This window comes from Lampris incognitus, chromosome 8, assembly GCF_029633865.1.
Source record: "Lampris incognitus isolate fLamInc1 chromosome 8, fLamInc1.hap2, whole genome shotgun sequence".
In the NCBI taxonomy this organism is placed as follows: domain Eukaryota; kingdom Metazoa; phylum Chordata; class Actinopteri; order Lampriformes; family Lampridae; genus Lampris; species Lampris incognitus.
The window spans coordinates 43,919,480-43,931,594 of record NC_079218.1 but is presented as its reverse complement, the minus strand read 5'-3'; the positions used below and the strand labels follow the sequence as shown (position 1 = coordinate 43,931,594).

Sequence of the window (12,115 nt, the reverse complement as noted above, 5' to 3'; positions counted from 1 at the left end):
GAGGTTTTCAGCTCCACCGGACAGCCCGTCCGGCCCGTCTACATCAGCGCCGACCCCCCCGGACATCAACATCCTCTCGGCCTACGACAAGGACCCACGTGTGGTTGCCAACCTGATAGATGGGATCAACTGCACCCAGAATGACATACACCCATGGCTGGCGCCCTTCACGCCAGGGCGAACCCACATGGTGTACCTGGACTTCGGAGCACCCTGCCAGGTGGCCATGATCCATGTGTGGAACTACAGCCATTCCTCCAGAGGGGTGGAGGATATATCTTATAAGTCCATTATAATTCTGTTTATCCTCTTTCAATGTTGTATTGTGTAAATTGTGTAAACACAGCATCTATTGCACGCTGTCCGTCTTGGGAGAGAGATCTCTCCTCTGTTGCTCTCCCTGAGGTTTCTTCCTGTTTTTTCTAAAGTTTTTTTTTTTTAATTTTAGGGAGCTGTTCCTTATCCGATGCGAGGGTCTAAGGACAGGATGTTGTGTTGCGTAAAGCCCCCTGAGGCAAATTTGTGTTTTGTGATATTGGGCTATACAAATAACATTGACTTGATTTGACTTATGTGTTGAATTTGCTTCACAGATGTGTTGCGTTGGGTAGGTGTGTGTTCGTTTGTGTCGCTCGTGAATACAGAAGAGACCTGTTGATGTCTGGTCTTGATTCTAGACTCTGCAATCGCCTTTGGAGATTGCTGTTGGGGTGTGACAGCATGAGGAAGACAGCGTCGATGCATATTAAACTGACCTCATAAGGTTCAGAGGTTCAGAAATTAAAACCAGTCAGTCAGGAACATTACAAAAACCCTGGGTGTGCCCAGTTTGGCTTATCATTAACGAGAAAAAAAACAACAACTGGTGAACTCAAAAGAGGAAGACCACTGTAGTGGATGACCGGAGAATACTCTCTATGGTGAAGAACCCCCCCCCCCCCGACAACAGCCCAGCAGATCAAAAACACTCTCCTGGATGCAGGTGTAGGTGTGTCAAAGTCTACCATACGTAGAAGACTACACCAGCAGGACTACAGAGGGTACACTACCAGATGCAAACCGCTGATAAGCCTGAAGAACAGGAAGGCCAGAGTGCAGTCTGCTAAAAAGCACCTAAAAGAGCCCCAAGAGTTCTAGAATAAAGTCTTGTGGACAGATGAGACGAAGATTAACATGTACCAGAGTGATGGAAAGAGGAAAGCGTGGAGAAGAAAAAAAAGGAAGTGCCCATGAAATGTGTTTTAGTGGGAAACGGCACTGATTTGCCGATGGTGATGCATTCAGCTAATGGAGAGGTTTTGCATAGAAGGGTGTGACTGACACCACAGAAAACGTTTCAGTATCTTGGCTGTGTTAAGTCGCTGTTGCCCAAATGATACAATGGTATTATTCAAAGGCATGAACAGAAATTTGCCTACTGGACAGAGGAAGCATCCCATCTCCTCCCGGGAACCCTTGAGCCTCTCTTCCGGTTGTCAAAATCCACCTCTGCCAAACTGTCGCTCAGCAGGAAAGTTGCAATTGACAGGGTTGAAGAGGACATCCATCCATCCATTCATCCATCCATCCATCCATCCATCCATCCATCCATCCATCCATCCATCCATTCATCCATCCATCCATTATCCGAACCGCTTATCCTGCTCTCAGGGTGGGTAGGGATGGTGGAGCCTATCCCAGCAGTCATAGGGTGGCAGGCGGGGAGACACCCTGGCCATCACAGGGCACACACACACACACACACACACACACACACACACACACACACACACACACACACACACACACACACATTCATACCTAGGGGCAATTTAGTACAGCCGATTCACCTGACCTACATGTCTTTGGGCTGTGGACGGAGCACCAGGAGCACCAGGAGGGAACCTGTGCAGACACGGGGAGAACATGCAAACTCCACACAGAGGATGACCCGGGACGACCCCCAAGGTTGGACTACCCTGGGGTTCAAACCCAGAACCTTCTTGCTGTGAGGCAACCGCGCTAACCACTGGGCCACCGTGCCGCCAAGAGGGCAACCATGAGGTAAACATTGTTTAGTGGACACATATCATGAAATGTCTTGCATGCTTATGGATAAGTAGCGTTAGTTCGTGTGTTAGAACTGACTCTGTTGTGAGCCGGACTAAAACCAAGTAGGATTAAATTTAAAAAAATGGATCCAGATTTTTGTTGTTGTTAGTTTTGACTTAGTCCAGTTTAGGTTTTTCTCCTTAAAGCAAATAAAGCTATGGTTAGAAGTTATCCTGTGATTGTACAGCTGTAGTTGTGACTGCAGGTAGGATCATTTTTTCCTGATTCAAACTGGGGTCTTTACTGGTGACGTGGTGCAACAGCTGAACATCATGAGGGACCCTCCGACAGCGCTGAGCTGGGTACACAGTCACCCAGCGTTATGCCGTGTGGGGGGGGGGGTGTCAGAGCCTGCTGTTCTGCAAGGGGGACGGCGAGGATCAGCAGAACGCCTTAAGAGACCTCATGGAGGGAGGATCTATCGAAGCAGAGGATGACTTTTTATTCATCTTTCAGTATCGGGAGGACACGGAGACATGCTTTACAAGTTGTGTTGATGAACAAGGCCTTCGAGTTAATGCCATGTTCCTTCATTTCCGATCGGCAGGGTCATAAATGAACTTGTGTATGTTTACTGGTTTCTTGCCAGTCTTGCATTAGCATTACTGTTACCTGACATAATATTTACATCAATAGCTGTGTATACAACTTATGAATACCTCTCTCCATCGCTCTCTTTTTGCTTGTTTCTGTATGTATTCACGGTGCAGCTTAAATGCTGTATTTCTATTCTTGTCAACAGCTTGTGTAAATATCCAGATCCTGGTGATTTCTATTGTTGTCCTGTTTTATTCAAAGGGTCCCTGTATGTTCTTTCATTCTGGACACATGCGCGTAACAGACAAGTCCCCATCGGCCAGGCATCTAGAAATTAGCCAAAAATCTATCCTCGACTGTCGCAAGAGGTCTTTTTTTTACACCAGGTGTATTGACAGTCTTGAGGAAATGTTTCTCTCCAAATATCTACTGTGTCACATTTTTCCTTAAAACCCTTCAAATATGAGTTAGAAGATTCAGAATCCCTAGGTGGCCTGTCCACCGTATTGTCCATAGTTACATTAGAATCCATCCATCCATCCATCCATCCATCCATCCATCCATTATCCAAACCACTATCCTAGGGTACTTTTTTTTTCCTCCACTAAAGGCTTTATCACAAGTCAGTGAAATTATAAACAATACATTTTCCTATTCTTTCCATAGCCATAATACCATAATAACAACAAGGCTTTTCAGTAACCCTGAAACATATTTCCATTCCCAATCCATATAAACAGCTGTTCACATTCAGCTTCAGTTTGGATGAAATAATTGCGACTAAAGCTTTGACTCTTTTTGCATGTTAGCTCTTTTACAAAATATATATTCTTTTTATAAATGCTCGAAACAACACACACACACACAAAAAACCATTGTGCAAACGTTGTGCTGACAACCAATGAATACAGTCTGTGCTGGCAGCGTGGGCGCCATTATGAGTGAGCAACGCCACGTGCACCTCTAGTGCACCTGCGTAGCGTATAACTAGATGACTAGACAGAACCCGTAGCATTTCCCTGTCACCTGTAACAGGCCAAAACTCAGCAAAAGCACTCAAGTTACTCTCCTGATGATGATAACATGTATACACAGAGTCGACAGCTATTCTCGCATCAATAGAAGCGACACATATGTACCTGGAAAGGGGGAGAAATATGACAAGCGACTCAACGTGGTGTTTCTCCACTAAAGAAAGGCCTCATCACAAGGCCCCAGGGTACTTTTTTAACCAAAGATTACATTTCTCTTCCAGATTTTCAGAAAACATGTTATTTTCTATGTTATTTATTTTGTAATCGCTATGTTAACATGTTTATGTTATAAACATGTGATGGCCTGGCGGCCTGTCCAGGGTATCTCCCCACCTGCCGCCCTATGACTGCTGGGATAGACGCCAGCATCCCTGCGACCCTGAGAGCAGGATAGGCGGTTTGGATAATGAATGAATGAATGTTATTTTCTCTAGATGAGTTGTATCCATACATGTTGATTATGAAGACTGTCATCTGGTTTAGAGAGATTACCATTAAGCAAAAGTGATCCAAAGTGTCCTTTTCACAACTTAAAATATCTCCAACATCTACTGCTACTTTCAGCTGCTCCCGTTAGGGGGCGCCACAGCGGATCATCCGTTACCATCTCTTCCTGTCCTCTTCATCTTCCTCTGTCACACCAGCCACCTGCATGTCCTCCCTCACCACATCCATAAACCTCCTCTTTGGCCTTCCTCTTTTCCTCTCCCCTGGCAGCTCCATATTCAGCATCCTTCTCCCAATATACCCAGTATCTCTCCTCCACACATGTCCAAGCCATCTCAATCTTGCCTCTCTTGCTTTGTCTCCAAACCGTCCAACCTGAGCAGTCCCTCTAATATACTCGTTCCTAATCCTGTCCTTCTTCGTCACTCCCAGTGAAAATCTTAGCATCTTCAGCTCTGCCACCTCCAGCTCCTCCTCCTGTCTTTTCATCAGTGCCACTGTCTCCAAACCATATAACATAGCTGGTCTCACTACCATCTTGTAAACCTTCCCTTTAACACTTAACTTAACCTAACCTAGCCTAAAATAACCCTAGCATATCTATTCTTTAATATAGCTACCCCAGCTGAATGCTCTGATCCATGGGCTAACCATACATCATTACAAAAGTTAGTATCTTTATCAGTTGAGTGGCATTCTTGAAAAAAAGCAAAAATCAGATTTGTGAGTTTTTCTTTTTTTTTCTTTTTGGCCAACAGGAACAGAGCTTTGCGTTTTGACATTTTTTAAGACCCCTGGCAATGACGGACAGACGGACACAGAGCAAAACCCTATACTAGACAAAATAGGAAACTAGTTATTCTCTTAACTAGAATAAAACGGTAAACACGGTGCATAACTCAGCAACAAGAATGCAAGTGCAAAAATAGTCTGATTAGGTCAAGCTATATATTTTCAGCAGTTATTTAACAACCATTTAAGTATCACACACAATCTGTTATCTTTCTTACATTATTGACATAACTATACTTTAGACTGTGGAAAAAGGTCAACAATACTTAAGACTGACTAAAGGCGTCAAGAATACAAGTCCAAAAGAACAAACTAAAAAGTTGTAAAAGCGTAACTCACCGCCATCTAGTGGAGGAACAGTGTATCAGCCATTTGATCGTGAAGGCGCAATTTAAATGGACAAAATCTAAGATTCCCAATCCTCCTTCAGCTCTCTCCAATCTGAGTATTTCTTTTTTAGGGTAATGGTGTCTGTTTTTCCATACAAATTATTAACTTCTTTACAGAGCACATCATTAATGCAGAGTGACAAGGTGGGATAAACCAATCTTGATACTCCTTCAGCTCTGTCAAGAACACGCTTCCGAAAATGGAAAGATCCCTCTGAAGCCACATATTAAGAACTGACTTGGTTTTCTTAATTTTAGGAAGAAAATGTAGCTGCTGTCTGAGAGCCGTACCCTTTGAAACGTGAATACCAAGGTATTTTACACATTGTTTAACAGGGACATTAAACACACGTTTCTCTTCAGTCTCATATAAACATACAATTTCACTTTTGTTTATGTAAACTACTAATGAGACACGTTAGCCCCTAGCTAACGGGTCTAACCCTTCAGCCGAACGGTTAGCGATGTCGCCTTGTGGTGCAGTACATCCCATATCGAATCCCGCACCGGGCAAGAAAATAACCGGCTACATTGGTGGCAGCGGTGGGATCCGGAAGTGTGCAGATCCTCAGAAGTCTCTTCGGAGCGCGGAATGAAAAAAGCGCGAGGGCGCGCTTCCGGGAGGGTGACGACTGTAAACTACTAATAAGACACGTTAGCCCCTACCTAACGGGTCTGATCCTTCAGCTAACGGGTCTGACCCTTTAGCCGAGCGGTTAGTGATGTCGCCTTGTGGTGCAGTAGAAGCCATATCGAATCCCGCACCGAGCAAGAAAACGACCAGTTACATTTATATTGAGCTTAAGACCTGAAGCTTCTGAAAATTAACCAGTTACATGTAATGCACTCTGTATTTGCCATTTATCCTTAAGAAATAATACCGTGTCATCAGCTAGCTGTGTAATTTTTATCTCTCTATCAAAAATAGTTAAGCCTTGTATATCTGGACTATGTGAAATGTTTAAAGACAAAAGTTCAGCAACAATCAAAAACAAAAAAACAAGAAATAGGACATCCTTGGCGTACACCTCTTGAAATGGGAAACCTTTTTGAAACGTTGGGATACAAAATGACAGAGCTGTTTATGTCCTTATAGAACATGGCAATATTATTGAGAAAGTTACTTCCAAAACCAAAAATTTGCAGGGCTTGTATAATTAAAGAATTTTCTAATTGAATCAAATGCCTTATAAAAATCAAGGAATACAAATAATGCATTTGTAGTGGTTATGGGGATACATAATTCCCCTTATTGATCTAGTAGGAACGTTAGTTTACAGCTGCTTGAGCTCCTCTACACATTTGGATTTAATTAGTTCGAATAGTCAATTAAGTCTAATACTAATCTGATGTTAGAGCTAATGTGACGCTTGGCCATAAAACCATTTTTGGTTTTCACGTATTATCTCTTCTAGATTATTTTTTAAACGTTTAGCATGAACCTGCGATAACGTTTTATAGTCTACAACACACGTTTCGTTTGAGAAGTCGTCAAGAGAAACTGTACTGAGCTATCTGGCGATTCATGTTAGCCCTTTCACGGCAATGTTGATCGACCTGTCAAATCAAAGAGGATGAGAACATTTCTAAACGTAAAGTCTTCGTAACCAATTATGCATTCAAATCACGATTTAAGTGGAAAGCGATTTAGATTTTTTTTATTTCGGAATTAATTTTTTGAAAATCGATCCCGATACATGCGCTTCTGGGTTAAAATGTCTTATCGAATCTGTCGTGTATGGTATCAGTCAGCCAAACAAGATGGCGGCCCCCGGTAAACAGTAAGTTGTAAATATGCTAACGCTGTGGTAGCGGGGTTGGATGAATCACGTTTGTAGTTGTTTTTCTTTAACCAGTTGCTCTTTCTAACGTTGCAGAAGCTGGGATTAATTACTGATCATTCAGTATTTTTTTTCTACTGTAATAATGGACAACATTCGCTGATTGCTGCTTAGCTAGTTCGAGCTGGCTAACGTTGTAGGACACTGAAGTCATATAAATCTCAAATGACAAAGGAGAAGTCGTTTTAACTTTGGGTTGCCGTCTGGGTCTGGCATCCCTCCCAGATCGCACGTTGTTCCGTCATTTTTTTTTTTGTCTAGCAAGAATTTTATTTTATTTTTTATTCTTCCGCTCTTGCTCCATCAGCAGCCAAAGCTAGGCTAGTGTAGTCTTCCGTAATGCTTTGGGTTGCTATTTTAAGGCGATAAGGTTGGGATAATCAGCAGATTTGTTGTTAGATTTGCTTGATTCGTCATGTCTTGGGAGTATGACCAGTCAGGAAGTCGTGTTCATTTAAAAGGTGATAACTTGGATATGCGTTAGAAATAAGCGATGGTCAATTGGCCGCAGGTGTCACACAGATACTTTCTACTTCCACACACGTTGAACCTTGACAGCGAGGGATGAAAGTCATTTGTAGTGGCTAACCTGATAGTGTTTCTCTAGAGGACTTTTGATGGAGTCTGCCAAGACACATTTGGCCGTTCAGCAGAAGTAAAATCAGGATTCGTATATTATAAATGTTCCTAAATGCTGCAGGCTCGAGTCTTAATATCTTAGCTAAAGAGCTTGCAATCTTTTGCATTTCCTTTGGACATTGCCTTACAGTCCGAATAACCTGGGCTGCATAGAAATTACAAGATGCATTGGTTATGTTAGGATAGGATGGGTTTGTGATTTGCGGAATTCTTTAACTGAGATAGATTTTTCCTGACTTGTTCCTGACATCATAGGTACGGGCTGATCTTGCCCCAGAAGAAAGGAGCAAAGACAACCACCTTGCAGAGACCCTCAGTGTTTGGGGATGACTCTGATGATGAGGTAGTCATAGTTTTTAAGTTCTTGTGACGAAGACAGCAAGCTGTCATTGATTTCAGTGAATGATTACCTCTAAAATGTGTCTGTAATTTCACTGATGTTTTCAAAGATGAAAGAGATCTTCCAGATTGTATGTCAGCAAACTAACACCCAGTAATGCTAAAGTTGTGAGGCAAATTATGATTTGTTATTGTCTGTCCTCAGACCACAGTCGGAGAGAGTCTGCAAAAGGAAGCAGTGAAGAAGAGGATGATGAAGCAGGTGAGGGGAAAAAAAAGGTTCTTGTGGAGATCCTTTTACATTTCAGTTAATATATTTCCAGAAACTCAATCACTTCTCTGTGACAGACATTTTCAATCACTCTATCAAAAGACTCACCTGGAGATGCAGAAGGCACTGGAGCAGGACAGTACTGTGTATGACTATGATGCGGTGTATGATGACATTCAAAAACAGAGGCTGGAGGACAACAAGAAAATTCTTGGAGGAACAGACAGAAAGGTAACCTTATTTAACCTAAGTACCTAGATGTTAGCCACTAACATCCACTAACGTTATATGCTAGATGTTAGCCACTAACACTCAAGTCATTCATAATTCACCTACATTCTCCTACACTGTAGTATACCAAAAAGCATTCTGGCATCAATGACTTGTATTTAAACTTTGTTTGGCTTTCACACAAACTGTACTATTACTATACTAGCCCCTTGAGGCACATTTGTGATATTGGGCTATACAAATAACATTGACTTGACTATTTCCACCATCGCTCCTTGGGTTAAATTTAAGGTTTTATTGATTTACATATTGAGCTTTGCATGGTCAGGCACCCTCCTACATCAGCAGTCTAATTTGCCCGTACACAACATCAAGATCACTGAGGTCCTCTGATAAATTTTTATTGTTTGTACCTCATACCAGTGTCAGAACCAAGGGTGTGCTTTCACAGTAGTTGCCCCTAAAGGGTGGAACACTGTCCCCTTGACTTTGCGGTGTGTTGACTCTGTAGATAGTTTTAAAAAGTAGCTTAAAAACTCACCTGTTTAGCCTGGCTTTCATTTAGTCTTTGTTTAATTTGTGCATTCCTTGTTATTGTTTGTCTTTTAAAACATTATTTGTTTATTCATTGTGAAGCACTTTGTGACTTTCAGTGAAAGGTGCTATATAAATAAACTTTATTTACTTACTCCTTGAAGCCAAAGTATATCAACCAGTTGCTGAAAGCGGTAGAGGAGCGAAAGAAAGAACAAGAACGGAGGGATGAAAGGAAGATCCAGAAAGAAAGGGAAGAAGAGGGCGAGCAATTTGCTGATAAGGAGGCTTACGTCACCTCCGCCTACAGGAAAAAGCTGCAGGAGAGGAAGGAGGAGGAGGAACGAGAGAGGAGGGAGGCCGAGATGGAAGGTTAGACTGATGTTGTTTGGTTGTCATGGAAATCAGATGCTCTGTGTGATACCGTCCAACATTTCCTTTGTATTCTCACTTGGTCAGCTGCCCTGGATGTAAGGAAGCAGAAGGACCTGAGTGGCTTTTACAGGCACCTGCTGAATCAGACTGTAGGAGAGGAGGCGATACCAGACCGCTGTTTAGACAAGTCAGTCGTACTCCTGCTGTTACAATCACCTGCCTGTTAACATATCCACACTTTTTTTTGTTGTTGTTTAGTTCCTTGTGTATTCTACATCTTTTAACAAAATCCCCATCTCTGCTTCCACAGAGATCCAAGCACAAAGCCTGCAAAAGCGCCAGAGAGAATCTCACCCCCTCCCTCACCGGCCTCCCACGACAATGCCCCCAGTTCAAACAGCGAGAATGAGGAAGGGCACGACCAGAAGTCTGGCTTCAACAAGCCAGGGCTTGGCTCCACCCATTCTAAACGCCACTACAGACAAAGGTCGCCTTCATCAGGGAGTGGAGATGACAAGGAGAGGGAGAGGGAGAGGAACAAACAAAAGAAAAGTCACAGAGATAGAGACCGAGGGAGGGAGAGAGACAGAGAGAGGGATGATAGACGCAATGAAAGGAGAGATGACAAGGATAGAAGGAGGGACAGAGAGCGAGACAGAGAGGATGACAGAGGCAGAGGCAGACGGGACACGGACAGGGAGGACAAGCATGCAAAGAGAGAAAGGAGCCTCGAAGAAAAGGAAAGGGACAAGAATGGGGAGAGGGAGAAAAGAGGGAATCATGATGAGGACAAAGGGAAAGAGAAGCATCGGGAAAAAGTGAAGGAGAAAAGAAAGGACTCTGAGAAGGAGAAAGTGGTAAAGACAGAAGAAAAAGATGCTGAGGAGAAGGAGGAGGGAGCAGACGACAGAGCAGAGAACCAAGGCGAAGAGAAAGAGGAGAAAGTGAATAAGTTTGCCAAGCGTAGCAGCGACCACACTGTGACCTCGGCGAGAGATAGGTACCTGGCCAGGCAGATGGCGCGCTCAGCCTGCAAGACCTACATTGAGAAAGAAGAGGACTGAGTACAGAAGCTACTGTCATACTGCTGTGTCTCAGCTCACCACCCCAGAAAAATCTGCATCAGGTATCATGTGCCCGCCATGTCTGCGTGGTGTATCAAACCCCATTTTCTTTAATGCACTGCAGCGGACAGACACAAACAGCAGAGTGTGCTCCTGGTAAATCTCTGGCAAGAGTCGGAAGATGAGGGAGGGGTTTTCTCAGGTGAATACTTGTTTTCTGACAGATGTGAAACGAGAGCGTGAACATGGGAATGTGTTTTGAGAGACTTGTGGCATTTAAATCGATGAGCAAGTGTTTCTTTAACATGTAATACTGCTTCATTGGGACGATGAATGAATGAGAACCTGTCGAGTTATGAACCAAGGGTCTTGTTTGATTTGTGAAAGTTTTCGTATTTTTCAGGAGTGCTGTTGTTGCTGAGTCAATAAAAAAATTCTTGTTCACTGTTCTCTTGAATCCTTGTTACTCATGTTTAATTGCACACCGACTTTTCAGTGTATACACAACAGAGATGTGACAGAATGAAAGCTTTACTTGTGATCTGATTATTTTACAGTAACATATAAATCACATTTGTTCCAGACTGGCTAACTGGTTACACAAATGGAAAACTAAGGCTGAAAAGGTAGTTTTGGATAGGAAGAGAGCTGTTTTAAATCAGGTTCAGTGTTTGATTGCAGGCATTGTTTCTGTCTTCGTTTTTCCTGCGACCTGCATGTCTACATGTGCATTAAAAAGAGACCTCTGCCTCTCAACTCCCTCCACGCCAACTCGCCACAATACGTTACTTAATATGTAATACTTGAAAGAAAATCAAAAATTTCTCCAATGTATAATTTTGGGGGAAATGTTTGCAAATCTCTTTTCTACTGGCACACTAATGCAGATAAATAAACCAACATCTAAAACAAAATTAATATAAAAATGCTTTAAAAATTCACTCGTAAATAGGATTAGATGCACTGAAGTTGAGGTAAATTTAACCTGTATGTAGTATGCCGTTGTGAAGACTGCGTCTGACCTCATCTCCAAGAGCTCCCAGTGAGGCAGGGACCGATCAACAGAAATTATGAAAAAATATGAAGACGCAGATTAAAAAAGTGGAGTTTTCCTTTGAGTTTACGAACGCTTGCCGATTCAATCAAGGCAGGTTTTGAGCCGAGATTCTCAAAAGATCCGTCTCATCGTTCACATGACATTTCTATGTTGTGAGACGGGCTATGCAGAGAGGAACTAGCTCATGGGCAACCCTTCAGCGTAACTCTCATGTTATTTTGTGACATTCATCCCCTTGCGAGAGGGTCAAAATACTGACTGGCTGCAACTCAAGAGAGCACAACCAATAACCAATGGTCACTCAGATGCACGACGCGGAGACAGAAAAAATGCTGGACAGCGTATTTCATCATCACTACCACCAGTGACAGAGGGGTTATATGAAGGAGACTACAGCCAACAGCCCGTTGAATTAGAATCAAAGTTTGAATTTTCAAGAGTCCCAAAAGGTGTGTGGACAGGCCAGTTCTTGTA

The 12,115-nt window shown here is 42.8% G+C and overlaps 1 protein-coding gene across 1 annotated transcript; it reads left to right on the top strand.

Moving 5' to 3' along the window:
• The first annotated feature begins 7,039 nt into the window (after positions 1–7,039).
• Positions 7,040–11,030, top strand: nsrp1 (nuclear speckle splicing regulatory protein 1). Its single transcript, XM_056285096.1, has 7 exons — positions 7,040–7,071; positions 8,026–8,113; positions 8,315–8,371; positions 8,483–8,611; positions 9,310–9,517; positions 9,605–9,707; positions 9,831–11,030. Exons 1-7 carry the CDS (start codon positions 7,052–7,054, stop codon positions 10,582–10,584), a joined length of 1,359 nt encoding a protein of 452 aa, XP_056141071.1. The 5' UTR covers positions 7,040–7,051; the 3' UTR covers positions 10,585–11,030.
• The last annotated feature ends 1,085 nt before the right edge of the window (positions 11,031–12,115 follow it).